Source organism: Dermochelys coriacea, chromosome 6 (genome assembly GCF_009764565.3).
Source record: "Dermochelys coriacea isolate rDerCor1 chromosome 6, rDerCor1.pri.v4, whole genome shotgun sequence".
Lineage (NCBI taxonomy): Eukaryota > Metazoa > Chordata > Testudines > Dermochelyidae > Dermochelys > Dermochelys coriacea.
Genome location: NC_050073.1, coordinates 78,864,474 through 78,890,040, shown reverse-complemented (window position 1 = coordinate 78,890,040; position 25,567 = coordinate 78,864,474). Strand labels below are relative to the sequence as shown.

The following is a 25,567-nucleotide window of genomic DNA, read 5'->3' as shown; positions in this document are numbered from 1 at the left end:
TGGGTCAGCCCGGGGTTGGTCAGCCAAGGCTCCTAATCACCATACATTGTGGTCATCTTCCTCCCTGCCAGCCAGCTGGGCAGGAAGTTAACCTCCCACGAGCAGCCAAATTAGCCCCAAACCATGATTTTTTTTCCAACAGAAGGGAGATGTAACCAGGCATCTCTGCTCCCCCCTCCCCACTGTTGGAAAAATCACGGTAGTGGGCTAATTTCATTATTTCTTTGCAGTGTGTGAAATCTTGATTTACACAGGGCTTTTGCTTACAGTGAAAGACTCATACAGCTCAATTGATTTAACTTCTCAAAGAGAAGGTGAGGGGTAACTTGATCACAAAGTATAAGTACCTACATGAGGACAGAAATTTGATATTACAGGGCTCTTTGATTGATAACAAGATCCAATTGTTGGAAGTTGAAGCTAGATGAATTCAGACTAGATATTAAGTGCAAATTTTTAATAATGAAAGTCACTAACAATTGGAGCCACTTACCAAGGATTGTGGTGGATTCTCCATCACTGATAATCTTTAAATCAAGACTGGGTATTTTGCTGGAAGATATGTTCTAGTTCAACCACAGCTATTGGACTTGAAGCAGGATTTAATTCAAGGAAGCTCTATGGCCTGTGACGTGCAGTAGTCCCTTCTGGCCGTAAAATCTATAACTGTTGCTCTGTCTCTCTCAATCTTTGAACAGGTTTACATAGTTGCAGTTGAAAGAGAAAAAAAACAAAGTGATGAACACAAGCAAACTTTGACTGTCACAAACTCTACCGATGAAAGCTACAGAGATTTAACTTCGTCAGCCGATGGACTTCTGGACCTAGTCCAGGCAGACCTTGGGACCCTAAGCAAACTCTGGCTTGCTGCACTTCAGGATTTTGCTCTCTTAACTTTGCCTTCAGAATATGCCTCTCAGCTTCCAGTTGAAGGTATGAAGGCAACTATGTACTTTTATTCATGTTTGATTCGTGTTTGTGTGTGTGTGCTTTATAATATCGCAGCTGAATTGTGCCTACTCACAGTATATAACTTTTTCACAAAATAAAATGTAGTTGATACAGAACCCAGCACACTATAATTTTGCAGCTATTTACCACAAAATCAATTACTGTGTTTAGGACAGAGTTTTCTCTGGAATGGAGAAGTAGTGGATTTTTAAGATGAGAGGGGGAAAAAAAAGGCTTAAAGAAACTTACTTGATTCTACTTGCCTTTTTATTGATGATTTTTTTTTATTAACCACAACCCTCCAGGTCAGCTCTGGCTGTTAAACAATTAAGAAATAAAATAAAATGTTATAAAACACAAATACCATTATTATAACGGAAAATAATCCCATACCTGTAAGAGAAATTGTTTACAACTGAAAATAGTCACATCATTTAAAACTCTGTTCTTTTTTTTTCAGGTGGTGCATTCTATACTGCGGAGACAATTGAAAATGCAAGACCACACTATCACAACTCTTGGGCTCTGATTCTTTACGCTACAGCATTATGGCTCACCAGCACAGGTTTCCTTATGGTTGATCCAGATGAAGGAGTAACTAATCTCTCTAGACCTGTCACCCCAACTACGATGTGTCAAGATTCCTCCTCCAGGGCTGCAGTGAAATCTCCTGAGGATGTGAATACTGACATATTTCATCTTATCTTGGGTTGGTTGATGAGTGTGTAATCTGTCTGGATTTTAAATTTTAAACAGTCATTTTAGTATAAATAATATTGTTGACACTCTGTAATGCTTTGGTTGTTTGCTCTTAATTGTGTTGGTGAAGAATTGATATGTTGGAAGTACCTATGGCAAGAATTGGTTTTTATGTTGGGGACAGAATTGCTTCCTGTCTTTCTGATTATGCTGGGAAAAAATATCCAATGCAAGGTAAACAGAACACATGCCAATTTACTGCTATGCTCATAACCCTTCTAGTGCTTCTGCTTCGAGCTTAGGAACCGATTAAATTTTGGTTACACCAGTGTAATTATAAGGTGACGCGACTGACTTGATTGCAGTTACTCTGGAATATGGCCCACAGTTTTAAATAAGTTTTTGTTTAACCTGGCAAAATGTAGACTCGGCATCTGAGGCCCAACAGAACAGTTTTGTTGTTTCGTTCAGGGCTAGGGTTAGCAGGCCCAGGGTTCATATAGACGACTTTGCCACATTTAGCTAGTGAGTTGGGGTTTGTAAATAATTAACTAAATGATTAACTAAAAACTTCAGCCTTTAAGTAGTAAAATAAAACTACTAAGTCTCAGCCTTTAAGTTTCTAAGCTATTATTACAGTTTCTCTGTAAACTGATCCTGTCATGTAAATCAGTATGTCAAGAGTTTACATCCTACATTCAAGGTTCTCAATTTCATGCTAAGGCAAAAATTCTGTGGGGTGCTTATAAGAATTTTCCTCCTAATTAGTGGACCCAGATCTCAACATTTTCATCTTCTATCTGTGATTTTGGAAGCTGATTATGATTTGTTTCTATTCTATTGCCCAATAGTTTGTCTGTTCATAATTGTCTCAGATACTGTATATTCATAAAGGAAGACAAGGTCTATAATGTTAATTTAGATGGAATATAGGGGCTCAAAGATGTTAAAATAACACAGTCACTGTCCATCATTAAACAATGTTAAAAAGGTCCAGTGTCCCAGGAGATGGTCGGGGGTGACAATCATGATGATGAAGCTCCCTTTGGTGGCCTCTGTCTGTTCTTCCGTATTTCCCCCTAAAGTCTTTCTTCAATGACCCAAAAAGGAGTGATGGCTGGGATAACCCATTTTCTTATTTTGCCCACTAGTTAGGCCAGGTTTCTGACACACTAATTTTGATTCATTAATTTCCGGACTCACATTTTCTTGTTTACCATACATGACCTCAACATGGTCCTTGAGTTATATCAGAAGGCCTTTTTGTTTGGACTAATCCAGGTGGGTTTTTTGTCTGGTTTTCTTGCACCTATTATACATTCTTTGTTAAAAATAACTTGACCTATTTTTCATGGTTAATTCCCAAGCAGACAAGAAGTCATAGGCCCAATTGTCACAAGAAGTCCCTGCCCAAAATGTTTACAATTGAAGATTAATTTACTTAGGCATACAAAAATATAAAAGATGCATATGCTGTTTCCATGTCTTTTAAGTGCATTGACAGCATACTTGTCTGGATTTACAAAATTACTTGAAATGTCTTTTCAGTAAAGCCTATGTTTTTGTTTTTTCTCCTATCATTTACAGGAATTAGTGTGGAATTTCTCTGCTCACCTCGATCAGATGCAGCAATGGAAAACATTACTGCTTGCCTACATGCTCTGCAAGCATTTCTTGATGTTCCTTGGCCTAGGTCTAAAATAGGTGGTGATCAGGTAACATGCTAATTTAGAAAATATGAGTTGGAATTCCAGGGTATTGTAACAGTGTCTCGTATCACTTAGATCTCTCAACTGTCTTTGAATCTACAATGATTTTTCATTTGCTATTCTGTGGCACCAATTATAAACACTGTTGTCTGGGAAGAAATGTGGCAGTTAGTTATTTCTCTTGTAGATCCTGAGACTTTTTGGCTCTCTTTGAGTGTGTTGGTACGTTGACCTCGCCTAAAAGTTCAGATTTTGCATTCCAAATGTTTTTAGTGAAAATGTTATAGAAATAGAAAGAAATAATAAACTAAAAGTTAATTAAAAAGAAACCCACCTGTGTGAATACTATAGAAATCATTGCTAGACTGCCACTTAGTTACAATTTGTTGAAAGATGACTTAGATGTGTAGCATGGCTGGTTGTCATTTCTCTGACTCCAGTCAGGGAACAGCATGTCAATCTCTGGAAGGAAGGAAGGTCCCAGGGTATGTTAATGTAACTGGGAAAACTAATCAGATAAACCATCCTTTCAAAGGCTATGTCTTTACTACAGTTAGCCTGGGCGGGCATCTCCTCTACTTATCCCTATTAATGCCAGACCTATGTGGATGCATCCACAATGGTGCTACACTAACCTATTTGCCCATCAAAAAAGTGTTGCTCTTTTATCCATCAGGCATTGCGTACGTGTTAACCAGTCAGTCATTATTTTGTTGTTCTGAATGAAACTTTAAAAATTACGTCTTTTGAGACCTGCCTGAACACATTACCTGGGCAAGTCCTGACTGTTCTGGGCCACTATTCCCAAAACCACATTATAAAATAAGGCCTCTTCCATTTCAAGAGCAAACTATGCTGTACTGTATCTTTCAGAGTACTATAAATAGATATGATTGACCCTTTTGGAAGTAAATATGTATCACATTACTTCTGATTATGACTAATACTCCTTCATAAAACCCAACCTTGTTTAAATGTAATTAAAGTTAATTAAAGGGACATGTCATGATTTGGTTGCCATATGATGAATCCACAAACTACTCAGAGTATTCCAGCATGGCCTCGTAATCTTTGTTTATGTACAGCACAGTTTAAATGAAATATATATCCTTAGGAAGCAAAGCAGATATCGCAGTCTCCCTTCATTTGTGTGAAGTGATACTTGTGATTTTTTTAAACAAAGAATTGAATGCATGCAAAATGTTTACCAAGCACAATCCATGACAAAAAGTATTTGTTTTAAGAAGGCATCAAGGCTGATACATTTGTGACCAGAATCAAGGCTTTTGCCTGCACAGTTGAACTCCTCATACCGTTTTAATTGGAATTCTACCTTTCAGTGTCCCTAAAGCAAGGAAAATTGTCTGCTTCTCAGACCCCAGATAACCTCCTGCGTATGAAAACCTTGTCTTCCACTTTTACTGTTGAGAATTCTTATCACTTTATGGTTCTGTATCATACAAAACATTCAATAACTTCTGTAGCTTAAATAATACTGCTTGCATCTTTAGTTTCATGAATCATTGTTTTAAATTTCCTACTTTTTTTTCAGAGTAGCAGCCGTGTTAGTCTGTATTCGCAAAAAGAAAAGGAGTACTTGTGGCACCTTAGAGACTAACAAATTTATTAGAGCATAAGCTTTCGTGAGCTACAGCTCACTTCATCGGATGCATTTTGAGCTGTAGCTCACGAAAGCTTATGCTCTAATAAATTTGTTAGTCTCTAAGGTGCCACAAGTACTCCTTTTCTTTCTACTTTTTTTCTTTCTGATCCTATGTTTGAAGCTTGACAGGTTGGAAACTAATGTATGTTTGGTGTAAGCAATGAGGCCTCTACTTCTTTTAAGGTTTTTGGGAACATTGAGGGGGAAAGGTCATTCTCACTATATGCTCCAAAATTTAGAAGTGTAGATTGGTGGGTTGGTTTTTTTAGCTTCAACTTCTGATCTTCTGTGTAAAGGCAGTTGGGTTGCATGTGAACAGAAGTAACTAGGAACAGAACTTGGCTTCTCAGCTTAGGTGAAGGTAGAAGGAGGCTTTCAAGAAAATGACTGTGTGGAGTTAAAAAAAAAAAAATTCATTAATTACTTCTATTTTAATGTTATGCATTGAAACAGTAACATTTCAGATGTCAAGTACTTGAGGTTAGAAAATTAATATGTAGGAGAGCATCTGCGCTTTGGCAAAACCATTAGATAGATAAAAAGAAGAAAAAAACAATGATTTTCAGCTGCTCCTAATTAGAAATGAGCAAATAAATGCAGTAAGAATACAGTTCACAAGGCTCTGACAAAAACGTATACCATCTTATTACAGTTTTATATTTACACAGTTGTCCTCCATCTGTTTATGAGGGATGACTTTGTACTCGCATCTTAAGCAATGACTCTGTGGAATGGGCAGTCTAGATGCAGTGCACATAGGTATTTTGAAGACATTACGTAAAGACATAAAAAGGAAAGCCTGAAGCGAGAAAGAATACAATTATAGCTTACTGCTACTTTGAAGCTTCATTTTGTATCTCCTGTCTCACTCTGAGGTGAATAGAATTTCACCATAGAGTATTCTGCAGTCCAAGCTGTTTATGTTCAGTTTATGTAGTATGTTACAATTTCAAAGCATTGTATAAATTTACATTAGAATACTGAACCTCTGATGCTTGTGGGTAATAAGTAAATGGATGTGAATATAAAGACTTTGAACATTTCTCTTGCTACAGGAGCTTGGTGTGGAGTTGCTGAATGTTCTGCATCGACTGATCCTAACCAGAGAATCGCCTGATATTCAGCTTGCTACTCTTGAAGTAGTCCGACAAATTCTTTTTGCAGCTCAAGAACATGTGAGAGAAAAACGAAGAAGTGCAGAAGGTATACAATATACTGTTCTACAATATACTGTATAAACTTTTTATGACCAAACTTATTCCATCAATAACCTATAGATTAGTGGTTTTATTTGTCAAAGGTGCTACAAAGTCACTAATCTCATTGACTTCACTGGGAGATAAAGATATTCGGTACTTTAGAAAATCAGGTCACGCAAGACTAAATAGGCCGGTTGTGAAATTACAGCCACAGGAGCATCATCATTTTCCTCATAGAATATCAGGGTTGGAAGGGACCTCAGGAGATCATCTAGTCCAACCCCCTGCTCAAAGCAGGACCAATCCCCAACTTTTGCCCCAGATCCCTAAATGGCCCCCTCAAGGATTGAACTCACAACCCTGGATTTAGCAGGCCAATGCTCAAACCACTGAGCTATCCCTCCCTTATATTCCCTCATGTGGCAATATAAAGTAGAGTTTTTAAATAAAGCAACTGTGATCAAGTTACTCATTCATCTCCTAACAGCATTGAGTACAGCCGTTGAATTAAGCATTTTCTCCTGGCTTAGATGCACCCTTTAACATCCATTATAATTAAATTACAGGTTTTTCTTCTGTTTAGAAGATGTGGAACGAAACCAAATTTTATTTCCTATAAAAATAGTACATATGCACATTTTTTCTTCTTCTTCATATCGATTTGAATTAGGTGTGTGCATGCCGCATGCACGGTTCGGGTCAGCTCTGAAGCCCCCTGGCGTCACGCCTTCATGGCGCCGCGTATAGGGCCCTGCCAACCCGCCATCTCCAGTTCCTTCTTACAGTCAGTGATAGTCATTGGAGCGTTTCATCTCGTCTTCAATGAGCAATCCTCTAGCCTATTTTCTGTAAATTGTTAAAGATAGTTTAAAAATTTGTTTTAGTTAGTTAGACATCTGGACTTGGGGCACTAGGGGGTGTTTCTCTCCCCCGCTTCCCCATCCCTCTCCCGGATCCGGGGCATGCCTCAGACCCAGGAGTTTAAGCCAGGCGAGGTTTGCCAGAAACCTATGCCCGAGGGTAACCCACACTCGGTTTGTCTAAAGTGCTTGGGGGAGTCCTATCAAGCAGACAGGTGCAAGATCTGTAGGAGCTTTTGCCCCCGCACAAAGGAGGAGGGGGATCACAGACTAAAGTTCCTGCTAATGGAAGCAGCTCTCCGCCCTCAGTCTGAGTCAAGCCTCAGGGACGTGGCATCAGGCTCCTCAGCATCGGTGTACAGCACGCTGGCTTCGGTCCGGGAGGTGCCAAGGAAGGACTCTGGGGTCAGAGACCCTCGGCACCAGGATTAATCTTGGCACCCCTCCCAGTCTCCCATCCCGAAGAAGCAGCACAGGAAGACTGTTAGAGGGCTCTCCCCTTCCCGCACACGGGAATGTGAACCCAAGGGAGGCAGACGGGTGCAAGACCGCACCTCCCCTCCAACTCAACAGGCGGCACCGTCAACTCCAGGCCCATGAGAGGGAACATTGAGTCCGGTGGCACTGGAGGAGACCCAGATGGAGGATTTGGAACCCCCTTCCACACCTGAGACTTATGAGGCGGAGTGGGACCTGATAACATTAATAGGTCCGCACTCCCCTGACCACGGTGTCACAGCACCAGTCCCCAGGCCCAAACAATTCAGAGGCCACCGGTGAAGTCCAGAGGCAAGCCAGTTATGACTTGACAATGATCTACTGGCACCGATTCCTGGCACTGACAGGCACAGTGCCACTATGATCCCCACGTACAGACTCATCAGAGTCTGCATCAGACACTAACTCATACGAGTCCCAGAGAAGCCGACACTGTAGCCACTGGCACTCCCAGTCAGCAGGGATGACCAAAACTTTCCCCCTGGTACTGTGGCCACCACAAGGGCGGGTACCAGCTCAGATGCCGACTCAGTGGCCGTTCTGGACCTGGTGGGCTTACCACCAGTCCCAGGGGTGCGCTTCGGTACGCCTTTTCAGTCGCGTCTCAGGGAAGGACTGCGTCTAGGGCCAGGGATTTTTCCCAGGCATCAGCCACCGCTACCGCCGCCAGCACCACAATTGGTACCGCACCCAACAACAGACCTAGCACCATATCTGGCACTGCAGTATCACAGACGGTACCGGAGCCAGCACCGAAGCGGACACCGAAATGGAGGCGGAGCCTCAGCGTTTTGAGGAGCCGGATGAGCAGGAGGGGCTCTCCAATATTCCGGGCTCCTCCTCCTCATCTCCAGATGGGGCAGTGACAGGAAAATCCTCAGGACCTCCCCTTCCTGACAGCAGAGCCTACCTTGAACTTCTGAGGTGGGTCACTCAGAACCTCAGGGTACAGATGGAGTTGGTCACTGAGGTGTCAGACCCAATCATGGACATTTTATTCCCGGCAGGACCCACTAGGGTGGCCCTTCCCCTGATAAAGACCATTCAGGAGAACACACACATCCTGTGGCAAACACCATCCTCTCTGGCTCCTATGGCTAAGGGAGTCGAGAGAATGTACTTTGTGCCCTCCAAGGGCAATGAATACTTGTTTACCCACTCCCTGCTGAACTCATTGGTAGTGGAGGCTGTTAATGCGAGGGAAAGGAAAGGGCAGCAAGGGCTCATCTCCCAAGCTAAGGATGAAATGAAGCTGGAATTCCACTGGAGGGCTCCAGCTTCATATGACAAACCAGCAGGTGATCCTTAGCCGTTATAACTTTGTCATGGGACACAATATCCAAATTCTTGGACCTTGTCCCACCAGATTCTGAGCCGGAATTCTCGGCTCTCATGGATGAAAGCAAGATGGTCCCCAGGACGTCAGTGCAAGCAGCGTTAGACTTGGCGGATTCTGCAACATGGATGATGTCTTCTGGTATTGCAATGTGCCATTGCTCGTGGCTACAGGTCTCGGGCCTCCCCGGTGAGGTCCAACAGACAATTCAGGACCCTACCATTTGAGGAGGCCACATTATTTTTGGAGAAAACGGACTCGAGACTCCACAGTCTGAAACGCTCTAAAATCGCTGGGTCTGCACACCCCTTCCACCCAGCATAGGCAATTTAGGCCTCAACCCATGACACGACCATACCAGGGGCAGTTTAGGCAGGACCATAACCATATCCGTCCCCGGAAACCAGAAATGTCGTCACCAACCCCCTAATAACAGGGGATCTGGGTCATCCGGGCAGCCACCAGGTCCTAGGCAGACTTTTTGAGGATGCTCCCAAGGGCCTTATACTAACCTCTCAGCTGGATCTTTCTTTCCCGTTTTCAGAACATGTATCCCATTTCTGCCGAGCGTGGTCCCAAATCACCTCAGACCATTGGGTCCTGCGCTTGGTAGAGATGGGATATTCTCTCAAATTTTCCTCACCCCCCTCCCACCCTCCTTATCCGTACCTCTTCAGGGACAGTGCTAGACTGAGCACAGGCCGGAGTGTTCCTGCCCCAGTCCCGCTTCCAAGCCATTCATGACATCATATAGGACCTCAAATGATTCCCTATAATCACAGTAAGGAGTTGCTTAAAACTCCTAGGTCACATAGTATCTTGCACGTATGTAGTGCAACATGCAAGGCTCAGACTCAGACCTCTCCAAGCTTGGCTGGCATCGGTGTATCAATCAAGTAGGCACAGTCTAGACATGGTGGTTACCCTTCCGGACGTTCTCAAATCTCTTCACTAGTGGCTTAACCCATACTTGGTGTGCGCAGGGGTTGCATTTCCCAAACCCCATCCATCCCTGTGTCTGATCACTGACACCCCAACCATGGGGTGGGGGGCACACTTTGGGGAGCACAGAACTCGGAGAACTGATGCTTCACATCAATTTAAGGAAGCTCAGGACAGTCCGACTGGCATGTTAGGCTTTTTGGCCTCTCCTGAAGGGCAAGTGCATATCAGTCCTGACAGACAAAACAACAGCAATATTTTATATCAACAGACGGGGGGAACACGCTCCTCTCCCCTGTGTCAAGAAGCCCTCAAACTCTGGGAGTCAAGAAGCCCTCAAGCACACTCCATACTTTTGGAAGCGTTCCATCTTCCAGGGTCGCAGAACGAACTAGCAGATCACCTCAGCAGGTCTTTTCACAACCACGAGTGGTCTGTCCGCCCGGATGTAATAAATAATATCTTCCAGTGGTGGGGAGTTCCCCAGATCAATTGGTTCACCACAAGGGCCAACAGGAAGTACCTACAATTCTGCTCCTTCCTAAACAACAGCCCGGATTCATTGGCAGATGCATTTCTCCTTCCATGGAAGAACTGCCTATTTTACGCGTTCCTTCTCATACCGCTGATTCACAAGGTCCTCCTCAAAATCTGGGGCAACTGAACCTAGGTGATCCTGGTGGCACTGGCCTGGTCATGTCAGCATTGGTACACCACGCTACTGGAGCGATCAGTGGACACTCCAATCGCTCTACCGCTAGTTTCAGACCTCATCACAGAAGGCCTCAACATCCCAGTCTCGAGTCTCTCCATCTCACTGCTTTGAAGCTACGTGGTTGAAACCGCTGAGTTTACGTGCTCAAACACCCAACCATGGAGAAAATGCTGTATTTTGATCCTTGATTCCTGTAGTTCTAGATTTGCTACTGAATCTGAGTGCATCTATTTTTAATCATCATTATAGTAAAACATAGCTCTTACATTGCCTGTGTCATTCAGTGCACTCAAAGGGATTTGCAAACATTTAATCCTTAAAAGCACACCTGTGAGACAAGTGTTATATGTATTTTATGGCTGAGTAAAGTGAGGCAAGTGCAACATATAGCTTAAATTGCCCAAAGTCAGGCAATGATTTGATGATATAACTAAAAATTGAACCCATCAGTGCTGGTTGCAGGCTCCCCTGTTCTAACCAATAGACTTATTCTCTCCTATGTTGATGGATAAGGTCGAAGATCTAGTAACTTCAACCATGCAAGAAGTGTGAACAATCTCTCAGAAGTACACATTGTCGTGAGTCATATATCTGTTCATTTAATGTATAGGTATGACTAAACAGGCACTTTGGAAAAGAGGTAGATAAGGCATTTCTAGAATAAATAACAGAAATATTCAAAAAACAAGACCTGGGCCAAGTCTACACTAGAAATGTAAGTCAACCTAACATAGGTTGACTTACAATCACCTCAGTAATTATTGTGGTGGTTCATGTCCACACGACCCTCCTGTCAGTGGTGGTCATCCTCACCAGAAGCACTTCCACAAACTTAAGAGGGGCTGGAGCTGGGGAGGTTGATAGCCTAGGCTCTCCTCTCCACATGCAGCTCCTCGCTCTGAGCCAGACTGTGCCCTGGGCTCCCCAATCCCTATGAAAAGCCCTGCAGCTGCCCTGAGGCTCCCCGTGGGGAGCCCAGCGGCTTTCCCAAGGATCCTGGTTCACCACTGGGAGCTTGGGAACCACCTGGACTCGAGGCGCAGAGCTCCCTGCCAAGAGCCTGGCTGTGGTGGGAAGCCTCCGTACAGCATTTCACTCCCCACAGGGAGCCAGGAGCCTCCGGGTAGCAGCCCAGCTGGCAGTGGGGAGCAGGGAGTTGGGCAGGCACGGCACAGCCCAACGCGGAATAGGGAGCCTGGGCAGCAGCTGGACTGGGAATGGGGGGCTGGGATGAGCTGGGCTCCAAGTGGGGTGGGCGCAGCCTAGCTGGGAGCAGGGAGCCAGGAGGGCAGCCAGGCTCTAGCTGGAGCTAGCTCCAGCATGGAGCCATGAAATTGATAAGAATTAGATCCAACAGCCGATGTAAGTAATTCACTGTGTACGCGGGCACATTGTTGCCCTAATGACACCAACATAAGCCCTACATTTCTCATGTAGATGGAATTATTATCTTGGTGTGGTAGGACTCTTACGTTGGCGGGAGCGAAGTGTAGTGTTTACACCAGCATAATTAGGTTGACATAAATTGCCTGACATCGACCTAACACTATAGGTCCAAACCCTGGTAGTAATGGGGGACGTTAACTACCCAGATATCTATGGGGAAAGTAATACAGCACAACACAGTTCTTGGAACGTGTTGGAATCAACTTTTTGTTTAAAAAAGTAGAGAAAGGGGACAGCCATTTTAAACTTGATTCTGATCAGTGGGAAGGAATTGGTTGTGAATCTGAAGGTGGAATGCAGTTTGGGTGAAAGTGATCATGAAATGACTGATTTCATGATTCTAAGGAAAGGGAGTGAGAGTATCAGAATAAGGACAACGGACTCCAGACTTTAACAAACTCTGAGAACTGGTACGTAAGGTCCTAGAGAGAGAAAATCGAAGGAATAAAGGAATTCAGGAGAGCTGATTTTGTAAACAAACAATATAAAAGGCACTACTGTAAACTGTCCTGATGCAAAAGAAAGATAGAGCCATACTGGCCTCTTACTATTCTTCCTATCAGGAGCTCTTTAATGACCTGAAAATCAAAAAGGAATCCTACAGAACATGCAAACATGGACAAATTGCTAAGGATGCATACAAAGGAATACTGCAAGCACGTAGGGATGAAATCAGAAAGACTGAGGTGTAAAATAAGCTACAGCTCGGAAGCATATAATAGTCAATTAGAAGACGTTCTATAAATAAGTTTTAGGAGCAAGAGAAAGAAACAAAAGTGTAGGTCCTCTACTGAGCAGATCTAATACAGATGACATGAAGAAGGCTGAGGATTTAATGCCTAGTTTACTTGAGGCTTCGCTAAAAAAGTTAACTGACCAAATGTTTAATACAATATTAACAAGGGAGAAAGGAACACAAGCTGGAATAGGGAAAGAATGGGTTAAAGAATAGATAAGTTATATATATTCAAGTCAGCAGGGTCTGACGAAATTCACCCTAGCATACTTCAGGAACCAGCTGAAGTAATGTCGGAACCATTACAGATTGTCTTTGAGAACTTAGGGAGGATGGATGAGGTCCCAGAGAACTGGAGAAGGGCAAACATAATACCCATCTTTTAAAAAAAGGGGAACAGAGGACCCAGTGAGGTATAGACCAGTCAAACTAACCTTGATAGCTGGAAAGATATTAGAATAAATTACTTAACAAAAATTTGTACGCACCTAGAGGATAATTGGGTTATAAGGAATAGTCAGTATGGATTCGTCAAGAACAAATCATGCCAGATCAACCTAATTTCTTCCTTTGGCTGAGTTATTGGCCAAATTATTTCCTTAGTTTTTCATATGGAGGAATAACTGCAGATTAGGTTTAATCTTCAAAATGACATCTAAAATGGTCTCAATTATTTTTTAATATATATGCTGTATAAATGTGTGTAAAGCTATTACACACACAAAAATACATTAAAAGAACATTAAGTTTGCAAAGTCAAGCACTGAAAAGTGAGGAAATGCAGTCTCCTTCCTCCAATCCACTTCCTCATTCATCACACATCTTCCAGCTTCTGCAACAAATGATGCAGAGGCCCTGTGGACAACCCCATACAATCCCACTGTACTTTTTCACTCTACAACCCTGATTCATCCCCAGAGCAGGTCTATCCTATGCACTAAATGAGGAAGGGATACTGTGGAAAAAATGGTATGTGACCATATGATTAAGCGCTATATCATAATGCTTGTGCACAAGGGCCTGAATTAAGGTTGCACAGGTATTTCTCAATACTGACATTTCTTGACTTAATAGTGCTTGATTTTGCTACTTTGATGATTTTAGGAGGTTTTTTGTGTATAATTTCTTAGGTTTTTTAAAAAAGCCGTCTGAAAAATCAGCAATTCCATCACGTGGCATCATACTGTCCTCCAGCTGGTTCATCAGCAAGGCTGAATCTTGAGATCCACCTTAGAGATCTCTGCCACTTGAGTTAACAGAGTAACTGTTAGCAATAGTTGGTTGGCATCTGCTCTGTGGACTACACTAGAAGGGGACGTGGTGCAGTTTCAGTGGGTTTCACAGATCTTTGCAATGCTGACAGCAGAGGGACTCGGATATCTTGGGTTCCACTCCACACTCTGGAAGAGAGTGTTCTCTCATGGTGTCAGAGCCTACTATCTGTTGGTCCTCCTCAGCCTAGTATTGTCTCTTCCCTACTTTGGCTCCTCATTCTAGTCCCATTCTGCTAGCAAGTCCTAGTCTTATCATCTGGGGTCCAGTTCCAGTCTTATTGACTATCTAGTCTCATTTCCCCTCTTCTGTCTCTTCATCTAATCTCTCTCCATCCCATCCTGTTTCCTCCACTGGCTACCAGTCCCAGTCTCCATCTTTGGGTCCTCATCCATCTCAGTCCCTATCCTTCCCCGGCTTTTGGTCCAATTTCCCCCCTTCCTGGCTCCTTGTCCTAGTCTCCTTGCCCAGCTATTCCCAGTGGTCTCCCCACAATTCCTTGTCAAATTGACAGTTCCTTGTCATCTGTTTAGTTTCGCAACCTGCATCCACCTCCAAAGATCTATCCTTCACTAACACCCTGTCTCCTTGCTCAGTCAGTCACAGCCTCCCTTCCCCCAGTGGCTCCCAGTCTCCATGCCCAGTCTCTCCCACTTCCCATCCCCCAACTCTTCGTGATAGTTTTTCTTCTCCTCCCTTCTAGTCCAACTCTCACTGGACACTTTGTCCCAATTTACTCCATTCCTTCTCTCTGATCCAGCTTTTGTCCCCGCTGCACTTGAGTCAGGTGGCTTACTTCTCTATACTGCTTGAATGCCAGCAGGGGGGTAATTGAAAGCACAGAGGAGCTGCCAGGACCAGCAGTTACATGGGAAGCCCAGCTTTGCCTCTGTAGCCTTAGGCTGGAGCATGTTCAGTCATTCTGTAGGGGGTGAATGCACAGTTTGGTCCCACATAGTAGCTCTGAAGGGCTGGAGTATGCTCAGTGAGGATGAAATCTTCAGACAATTTAGCTGCTGCAGTGACTGACAAGAGAGAAAGAGAGAGATCCTTCTGGAATGCATAGAGCAGGGTTTTCAAAGTCCTGGCCCGTGGACCATCTGCAGCCCAAGAACCTCCCCACTGAGGCCCGCGGAGAAGTGACGCAGGCAGACACCCTGCTGGCAATCTCTGCTGCAGGCGCCGCCCCCGGCAGCTCCCATTGGCTGGGGGAGAGGAACAGAGTTGCCATCATTAGTTGCCGGGCGAAGTCAGCCATGGAGGCAGCGTCACTTTTTTTTCCATGATGAATATAAACAAGTCAAAATACTGAACACAATTATCTTGCTGCAATCCTGAAGGTTTCAACTGCTCAGTCACTGAGGCCAAACATCAACAAACTGACAGAACTGAAGTGTTGCTAGGTGTCTGGCAAACACTAAAACACTCTCTGGCAGGCGAAGAATTGTATAAAGTTGTATGACAGTTTTATTATTTCTAAGAAATTGGAAATAAAAAATAGAATATAAACGTTTTCTTTTCTGAACACCATCTTCAGTGACATTGGCCCACTGGGAGGATTTGAGAACTGGCACTGGCCCTAAAGTAAATTGAGTTTGAGACCCCTGGCATAGAGGTATAAATACTCCTCTCCCCTGTGTACATGGGGGTCAGTGTTCCCAGCTGGTCTGGCCTCTTCCTGTTGCCCCCTTGGCTTTACTTAGATAAGTCCGTCTCTCTTTCCTCTCCCTGGTAACCCAAAGGACCCTTAATGGAGCAACATCTCTTTCTCCTGCTGGACAAACAAAGACCCACCACATTCAGTTGAGGTGAGTGCATCCTTATAAATTTATTCAAACTACAGTTGTCCTATAATGGAACTTCTAACACTGTGCTTCATTAGAATTTAAACTGTAAATTATTCCCTGCCGATATAACAAAGCTTCATGAAGTAAACTTTTGTCAACAAAACACTACATGCTTAATGTCCTCCTTACTTCTTCCTTTCGTTACAGTTGATGATGGTGCTGCAGAAAAGGAGACCTTGCCAGAATTTGGAGAAGGCAAAGACACAGGAGGACTGGTGCCTGGAAAGTCATTAGTCTTTGCAACGCTGGAGTTGTGTGTTTGCATTCTAGTGAGGCAGCTCCCCCAGCTTAACCCTAAAGTAACTGGTAGCCCTGCAATTAAAGCTGGAAAACCTCAGTTGTTGTCAGAGAGTGGAAGTAGATTGGTATCAGCAGCATTAGTTATCCTCTCTGACATTCCGTCAGTCTGCTCTCCTGAAGGTAGGATGTGGTTGGTACCAATATGTGATTTTGTTACAAGGGAAGATTAAATGAAAAAATGATAGAGTAACATATACTTACTACATAACTTTCTCTGTTGTATAAATGCTGGGGCAAGGTCTTGGAGATTTACTTATGACAATTTTCCAGTTGTTTTTTTTTGTACTCAAAAGTTTTTAAAGAAAAGAAAAGAAAAAAGGCTGATAGATACAGAAGCAGTAGTGTGGGAGTGTAAAATAGTTTTCAGGACTGAAATACTTTTCTCCCGTCTTTCCCCTGTAAAGCAGTCCGATTAATGGACACATTTTATTTCACATAGATATATGTATGTAGCTACATGCTTCCTTTATAGATCCTCAATTTAGGAATTTATAATACAGCTGTAAAAATGTGCTCCAAAGGGAAATGTGCCATATCATCTTTGTCCTAAAGCCATCTTGTAAACTACAGAAACACAAAATAGGAAGATAGTGTTTATCTGACCATCATCCCAGACTTCATTTTTCACAGTCACCAAACCTTTTTATATTCTTTTTAAAATAATATAATTATATCAAATATTTATCTGTCGTATCTTATCTTTCACTGTTATTATCTTTGTGCTTCCATAACTCAGCTTTTTCATATGTTGCTGAGTTGGGTCTAATTTAGATTGTAATTTCCTTGAATCAAAGCTCTGTCACTGTATTTATGTAAAATACTATTCACACCTAATGGTACTGTACAAACTATAAATCCAGCAATTCCTATCCTTTGCATTTACCAGCCCCTTTTCCCACTCATTTGTACTCTACTATTGAGTTCTTGTGTCATGGTCACCGTCCTGCCAGTCCAAAGGGATGAGGATCTCCTTTTGGAAACAGTCACCAACTCCCCTGTTCAATCATAAGGATTAATGTTGGGTGGTGATGGACTTTTGTTACCTTCAATCCACTGATTTTCATCTTTCAGAATGACAAGAAAAGGGCTTGGACATGGCCTCGTTAGGCTCTGAGAGGCACTATTTGTGAGGAAAATTAGTTTGCTCCTTGGGTTGAATTTGCTTCCTGCTGCATTTTTTGCCTTTAGCAGTTCAGGGAGTTTTATAGCAAAATTACTTGCAGGATCAGATGAAGTCAAGAGATCAGGACATGGAATTGAACCCAGGTCTCCTATATGGTAGTGCTTATGTATAATATAATCATAATAAATGGACTGGTTTGCTGATCTTCAAAGTTCTTAAGTTCTTCCTAAGTTCCTGCAGTTAAGTTTCAGATATTTTTTTTCTTTTCCTTTTTAAGGAAAAAGGACAAGAACCTAAGGCACCAGTTCAGTAATGCATTTAAGTACATGCCTTAGTCCATCTCTATTCATTCTGTTTTGCTGAATAGCGATGGACTTAAGCACAATAAAGTCAAGTGTGCACTTTGACTTTAAGTGTGCGCGTTGCTTAATCAGGTCCTAAAATAGTGCACAAAATGTATGAGTGGACTCTACTCCATTGACTTCAGTAGGATTCAGGTGTCTGCACTAGCAGAGCCCAGTCTAAACATTTAAGCACGTTGGAACATAGGCATTGCCATATTGGGTCAGACCCAAGTTCTGTCTAGTTCAGTATTCTGTTTCCAACAAAGGCTAGCGCTAGATCTTTCAGAGGGAGATGTAAGAACCACACTGTAGGCAGATGTGGGATAACCTGCTCCTCACATTAGGTGTGATGCTTTCCTAAATTTTTGTTAGCTATAACTATTATAACTCTAGATATTATTATGCATGTTCAGTATCTTATCTCTTTTTTTTAATCTTGCTAAATTCTTAGCTCACTGACTTCCTTCAGCAAAGAGTTTCACAGCCTAATTATGTGCCATGGGAAAAGTATTTCTTTTTATCAGTTTTGAATTTGCCACCTGTTAATTTCATTGAATGTCATCCCTGTTCTGAAACAGACACTACAGAAGCTCCCAAACTACTATCTTTATTTTGTGTATTATATTATGTCCCTTCTTATTTGTCTCATTTCTACAGTAAACAATCCAAATCTTTTCGTTCTTTTTTTCATATGCATTTTTCCACATCATTATCATTGCCTTTCTCTGAACCCCCACTAATTCTGACTTTTACATGATAAACTTTAGGTATGTGAGTAGTCCCAGTGAAGTAAATGACTCTCTGACTTAAAAGGAGAGAGTCCAGCATCTCTTTAAGTGGCCAGTCTGCCTCTATGTTTGACAGTTGACATAAAATCACATGCTGTTTAAATACTTTTTTCTGGAACCAAGACTTACAATAAGTAGGCAACTTTTAGAAATGAAAACTGTTTAGACATTATATATAAAAAGGGAATTGAAGAAAAGTGATTTATAAAATAACAAATTCTGTAAGTCTTTCGCTTTATACAGTGACATACCAAGCATTTGTTTTGTCTCATAGGAAGCGTTTCCGTACTCCCTACTATCCTGTACCTAATTATTGGAGTCCTCAGAGAAACGGCTGTGAAATTGCCAGATGGCCAGTTACCTTTGACAGTTGCTGCATCTTTACAAGCTCTTAAGGGGATATTGTCTTCTCCTATGGCTCGAGCAGAGAAGAGCCGAACTGCTTGGACTGAACTTCTTCGTAGTGCTTTAGTCACAGTTCTTGACTGTTGGGATCCAGGTAACCAAAAGTGAAAGGGGGACGATGAAAAGATGCTTGGCATAAATAAAATTCAAATAACTCTAGAAGATTCAGATGGTGGTGGAAGAACTGAACTACTCTTTGTTAAGATAGCTTAATGTCTGAGGGTGAAACTTACTTCACCCATGTAGTCCAACTTTAATGTTCTTAAGTACAGCCCAGTCCCATTTCTGCTACTACAGTCTATAGGTTGGAGTGGCCACCAGAGTCTCTCCATGCTTCTTTTGTGGTGTAGTAGTCACTGGTGTAATGGGAAGGCAGATTTCATGGTTCCTCATGAAACCATGGCTTACATCCAGCCCCAGCCCGTTGCTATCCTCTGCCCCAGCCTATGTTGGAACAGTGCACCCAAAGGGTGTATCCACTGCAGTGGTGCTCCCCTCCCCAGAGCTCTATTGTGGTGTGGAAGGCTACATGCTTATCCTCTGTACCAGGCCACAGGTCAGAATTAAAACAGCACTTTCACCATCAGTGGACCTATCTGCTTTCCTTTGGATGAATAAGCTTAGGGGGTCTTTCATGCGGGTCCCCGCATCTGTACCCTAGAGTTCAGAGTGGGGAAGGAACCCTGACATTTGCCTAGCCTAGACATAGGCTTGCAGGTGTGGTAAATAATTACACACTTAGAATATCTGCAGATACGTTATGTATTTTATGAGAAAATATTAATTTAATTCCTCAGGCCAGCTGATGCTTTTTTCCCCAAAATCTCTCCAATTTTCAGTGTATTACTGGTAAACGGACTTCCAACTGAGTGCCATGTCCCATGAGTAGTCGCATCAGAACAGTACAGGAGACTATTACCTCTCTCTGCTCTGTGATGTGCTGCTTCTGAGCCCAAAATTACACTGTCCCTTTCTTTTTGCAGGTCTGTTGTCTCTTATCTCGTGCAGACTCCTGTCTAATTTGCTGTCTTATCACCCCTTCACTATGTCTTTCTCAACATTACTGCTTTGTTTTTTCTCCTCTGAATGGTTAGGATTATTTTGACTCCTGAAACATTATTAGCTTGCATTTGTTCAATCTTTATGTAATTTTATTTTTTTGACCATGTTTCTCATTTCTCTGTGTCTTTTGGTATCACTTTTTCTTTCCTCATTGGTGTTTCCAACACCCCCAGTTCAGCATTATCTGCACATTTCTAACAGGCAGCCTGTGTTCCAAGTCATTAAAGAATATGTTAAGTAAAACTGGACTTTCCACAGACTTCCTGGACACCACTTTTCAACTTGATATATTGTTAGTCAACACTACCATGTGTTTATGGACTTTTAGTGTTCAGTGTATATGACAGCATTCCTCTCCAAGCCGATCTGTGTTAATTGAGAGTGAGATTTCATGAGGCAGTATCAAATGCTTTGAAATTCAATTACATCTAAAATACTGCATTATCTCACCCATTAATTTTTTAGTCAATTAAGAAATGCAATTAAGTTTTGTAAGACATAACCTTAAAAAAAAAAATGCTGTTCATTCCTCATGATTCCAATTGATTTTGTTTTAATAGTTAAGGCAGTTACCCTTCAACCCACTGTAAAATACAAATTTCAGTAATGAAGATGAATTTTTTCATGTATATCTAAGATTTTAACATTACATTTGCAGTTCCTTTTAATAACTTTAATGAAGTGCCATGTACATGCCTCAACAAGTGGAAAACCTGATGAGAACAGTGGGGTCTGGGACAGCCTCAGAAGAAATGGGGAAGAGAATACTTGTTGGGGGGATGCAGGAGCAGCCTCTTCCAGATTCTAGTCACTCATTGGCCAGCCTGGGGAGAAAGGGAGCTGATGGGTCCCTCATCTTCCCCTTTCAATAATTTAAACCCTAACCCAGGCCATGTGGAGCTTCTTTTTGTTCCATTCCAGCTTCCCACCCCCATACTGATGACTTTGGGGCTGTGGATTGCAGAGGCTGTGGGTCTGACCAATCATGTGGGATCAGGAAGGAACTTATTCTCCTGTAAGGGCCAAATTGGCAGGAGCCTGGGGAGGTTTTTTGCCTTCCTCGCAGCATCCTGAAGGCACAGTTAGGTTAAATAGTGGTAGGATTTAGTAATTAGTGATAGTGCTTGGCAAGGATGTTAATTCATCACAACTTGTGGCCAGTTTCTAGTGCGATTAAAAGAAACGATTCCCTGAAGTAAAATACTTGGGATTTTGTTTATGGGCCTTGTGCTCACATGCTGAGATCCTCCTCTTTAGCACCCTCAGTCACCTTTGTCGGGGAAGGATGGTAGGACTCCAGAAGAGCAAGCTGAGGCCTAGAGGTAGGCTAAGGAGAGTCTACCCCCACTCTGGAACTACTTAAAATGTCTGGTATGCAAGTATGGGTGACAAAGCTGTAGTGCCCTTCCTTTGTGACAGGTTTAACAAAGTTGCAGCCTGCTACTTGAAATCCATCCCTGTGTACGTCGTCATTTGCTACCACATCCAGATCAATTGCCATTGGTTTTAGATTCTTCTGAAAACAGTTGTATCAATAAATACAAAAGAAAAATATTTTCTTAATACAAAATTAATGTGTTTGCACCATTGTATAATTGCATTTAGACATAATATAGGAAATGCCATACCAAAAAATGCTTCATGCGCACTTTTTACATCACTTTAGAACATTACAATTTGCAATATTACTTTTAGAATGTGAATTTGAGACTGTTTTATCTTTAGTAGATGGAGCTCAACAAGAACTTGATGAAGTCAACCTGCTTACTGCCCTTACAGTATTTATTTTGTCTACAAGTCCAGAAGTTACTACCATAGAGTGCCTTCAAAAGCGTTGTATTGAGAAGTTTAAAATAGCACTTGATTCAAAAGATCCTGTAGTAAGTACTTTTCTAGCTAGAGGAGTATTTCAGTTAGAAGCATGCTAAAGTTCGTCTAGCACATTTTCTGTTGAGCTGTTTTACTGGACCGAAGTGTTGATTTGAAAGAATTTTTTTTAATTCTGTCCCATTTAGATCTGTTCTATTTTAAAGTACAATTTTAAACTTGTTGGCCAGAGCTAGTGGGTCTGTACTGTGCCTTGCTTTTAACTGTTGTTCATTAAAATGTTCTATATACAAATGAAGTATTTTCTATATTATTGTTTCACCATCTGGAAAATAAGAACTCCACACTTTGATAAATGGATAAGAAAGTTATCTAGTTTTGCAGACGTTTCCTTAATTTTCTCTGTGCACTTATTTTAGACCTTAAGGCAATACGCTGCCAGGTCATCTGTTTTGATTCTTTATCTTTACTCTTGACAGAAACAGCACATTAGGGGGATTTTTGTCTTGTTTCTTACATGGTGTAAGTATACCACTGTCATAGCGGTTCACCCTTTATCACACTGAAAGTGCAGCTTTAAAGATGATACTCCCTTGGGCTTTTGTTAATTAAATAGTAGCTCCCCAAATGTGGTCTTTATATTGACCAGTGTGGGAGTCCATCGTAAACCAGTTTTTTTTCCTCCTCCTTCTATACTGATTTATCAATCAGAAAGTCAACTTTATTTAATATTTAATTATCAGAATTAATGACTCACTGCTAGAATATTTACTTTTTAAGTCTATTGCTATATGTCCAATTTTAGAAGTTTCCATTTTCAGCAGGATGGCTTTCACTAATAAGAATTTCAGAAAGCCAGGTGTAATTACAAAAAAAGAAATAGTGACACGGGTGAAATTTTCAAAAGCATCTAACTAACTTAGGCACCTCAAAAGGACTTAGGACTTTCAAAAGTCCTATAGACACTTAGACTCCTAAGGCATTAAGTAAGCATTTCTATTTTAAGCCCCTGCTTTTAGTCAAGTGTAATTTTCTCAAAAATTTCATTTTAACGTGGTTAGGAAACCTAGTGGGCTTGTGAGCCTAAAACTCTATTTAGCCATTTTTAGTTGAGTGCAAGATGTGTTTTATGGTTTCTTCGTTACTTGTTAAAACAATTCTGAGATACTTATCTGACCTCATTTAACTTTTCAAAGTGTGTTTTATCATTAGCTAATGAAAAGTTTCTCTTGCCATGTGAATTTTCAAGCTTTTGTACACTTTTTTTTTTCTTTTAAATTTATCTTTAAAATTGTTTGAAGTGCCAAGGCATTCTGACATGCAGTTTTAAGTGTAACTTTGTTTACATTCAGTGTTGTAACTGTAACTTTTCCCCTTTAGGTACAACTTAAGTGCTATCAGCTGCTGCTTTCCATCTTTCAATATCCCAAAAGAGCTATCTCATATCCTTACATTCATTCTTTGGCACCATCTATTATGAGGAAATTGCAGGAAACAGAAAAAACAAAGCCTGAGAATTCTGCTGAACTGCAAGTCATTCAGGAAGGAATAAAGGTGGTTGCAGCTCTCATAGCCATTGCTGAGGAAGAACATCGTAAGTCCCTTAATTTCAATGCCCTTTTAATGTCTTAAGTGGCTGTCGGGAATCAACTAAAATAAGATGTATTCCCCCATAATTATAATTTTGAACAAAATTTAATTATTAGTTTAACAGTATGTCTTGGAAAAATGTTGACTCTCTTTATGTGAGCTGCTTAGTAGTTGTTAGGATTTAAAAACCTTAAAAAAATTATTTGATATCTAAGTATTGTTTTTAATTTTATAGGTGCTTATTTGGTGGCCTGCCTCCTGCCTCTCCTTATTTCCTTTCTTTTGGATGAGAATTCTTTGGGGTCAGCCACAAACTCAGCAAGAAATCTACATGAGTTTGCTTTGCAAAACGTGATGCAGATTGGTCCACAGTACTCATCAGTTTTTAAAAAAGTAATGGCTTCCTCTCCAACTATGAAAGCCAGGCTTGAATCAGCTATAAAAGGCAATCAGGAAAGCATTAAAGTCAAGACAACACCTAAACATGCAAAGAATCCTGGGAAAAGTTCAAGCATTCAACTAAAGACCAACTTTCTCTGAAGTATCTTAAGCACTTTGATAACACTGCAAAAAAGTCCCTTTTCTTTTCTAATTATAGTAGTCAGGAAGAGTTGGTTTCAGTTTTAGCTCACTTTTGATTTGAAATCCAGATTTTTTAAAAACAACATTCTTTAGAGATTTGCTTTCTATTAAATATAATTGACCTTTTAAATTTGAGCACTCTGAGAAAAACGTATCAAACATAATATAAACTATATATTTGCATTAATAAAATAACAAATCTGCAAGAATCGTGCATTTCTAATGTCAATACAGACAAGAAATAAGATTTAGATATATTCAGGAGCCAGCCATTTTTATTCATTAAATAAACTGAATTATTTTTGGCAATACTTGTTTAAAACAAAAGTTACTGTGATTGATTTTGGATTTAACTGGGGCATAAATTTACTTGCTGTTCAGTCTTTCCTAAGTACTGATTTAACATACTGCATATATTGAATGTCCTTGTCATCCTTAAGATAAATTATTGTTGAGCTCTAATATCCCACTGCATTTAAGGTAATATTGACTGCTTTAATTAAATGCTAATAAACTCTTGAGCTGTCCAAGATATAGCAATATAACACTTCCTGTTATATTACAGCTTCACAATGCCTGTTCACTTTGGCCCCAGTTCTGCAGGGACTTGCAGTGTGGGACTAATGTGCTTACAGTTAAGGCACATGTGTAAGTGTTTGCACAACTGGTGCCTTATTGCTTGATATAAAGCCTCACTTTTCAGGATATTCTTTTTGGTTTAACTTTATATTATGCTAGCCAGACAGTTGAAAGTTACATAACCTGAAAAGGACAGCAGTTTTGATGCACTGTGCCTCTGATTCAGACATCTATCTATCTATCTGGCTGCATCTATTTCATGATCTTTAAATGATCAAATATCTATACGTGACTCTCACTAATAATCATATCTTTCCAAGGAGGGGTGGAAATGTCTGAAGTTAACTTATCTTGTGTCAAAATACAACAAACAAAGAAAAAGTTCAAAAATATAATTTTTATCAAGGAACTTATTTTAATATAGAAAAAAATGTAACTACTAAAATTGCAATGGCTATAAAGTATTTTCTGATGTATTGCCTTTTTTCTTTTGTGCCAGTATTAGCTCAGTAAACCAAATACCGTCAAAATGAGTATAGTATTTCCTTGTTAAAAATTGGTCAAGAAAAGAAAAACATCTACGGAGCTGAGAAACACACTGTGACTCAGGAAGGGTGTGATGTACTGTATTTTATTATAAGATTTGTATATAAATACTATTGTAAATTGTACAGAATTAACCATTTGACCAAAATTCTAACAATTCATTTTTCTAATACACATAAATAAACCTAATTTTCTTCAGTTAAGTTTGTTTTTCATTTTACCTGATAGAAGGACTTTCATTTATTTTGAGTTACCTTAAAAATCTGGATTTTAATTAATATTCCCAATCAATACAGTGTCCCTATCAGAACCTCTATAGACATATTTACCATAAGATGTAAAAATGCAAATAGAATAACTCAGAATTAACAACTGCCAATGAGAGTTTATAAAAACTCCCTATAATGGAGTGAACAAGCCCTCTTAGGGTTATGATAGGAACACTCCTAGAGCAACGCTAACCTGTTCCTGAGGAGGAAGTGACCTTGGGGGATGCAGACTGACCCAAACTTTAGGGGCCAGGCTGTCAAAAATATTTTGGCATCCAG

General features: G+C 41.0%; 1 protein-coding gene across 22 annotated transcripts in view; it reads left to right on the top strand.

Moving 5' to 3' along the window:
* Positions 1–25,217, top strand: part of HEATR5A (HEAT repeat containing 5A) — a 120,831-nt gene extending 95,614 nt beyond the window's left edge. For 16 of the 22 annotated variants that reach the window (XM_043516994.1, XM_038404931.2, XM_043517000.1 and 13 more), the window contains 9 exons: positions 699–933; positions 1,412–1,660; positions 3,238–3,365; positions 6,078–6,225; positions 16,021–16,293; positions 18,703–18,927; positions 21,621–21,775; positions 23,103–23,316; positions 23,548–25,217. In XM_043516994.1, the coding sequence (XP_043372929.1) occupies positions 699–933; positions 1,412–1,660; positions 3,238–3,365; positions 6,078–6,225; positions 16,021–16,293; positions 18,703–18,927; positions 21,621–21,775; positions 23,103–23,316; positions 23,548–23,852 (1,932 nt within the window). In that variant the 3' untranslated portion in view covers positions 23,853–25,217. Of the gene's footprint in view, positions 1–698; positions 934–1,411; positions 1,661–3,237; positions 3,366–6,077; positions 6,226–16,020; positions 16,294–18,702; positions 18,928–21,620; positions 21,776–23,102; positions 23,317–23,547 lie in introns of those variants that run through there. The other 6 variants (XM_043516998.1, XM_043516997.1, XM_043516993.1 and 3 more) reach the window with 2 other exon arrangements.
* Positions 25,218–25,567: the final 350 nt, after the last annotated feature.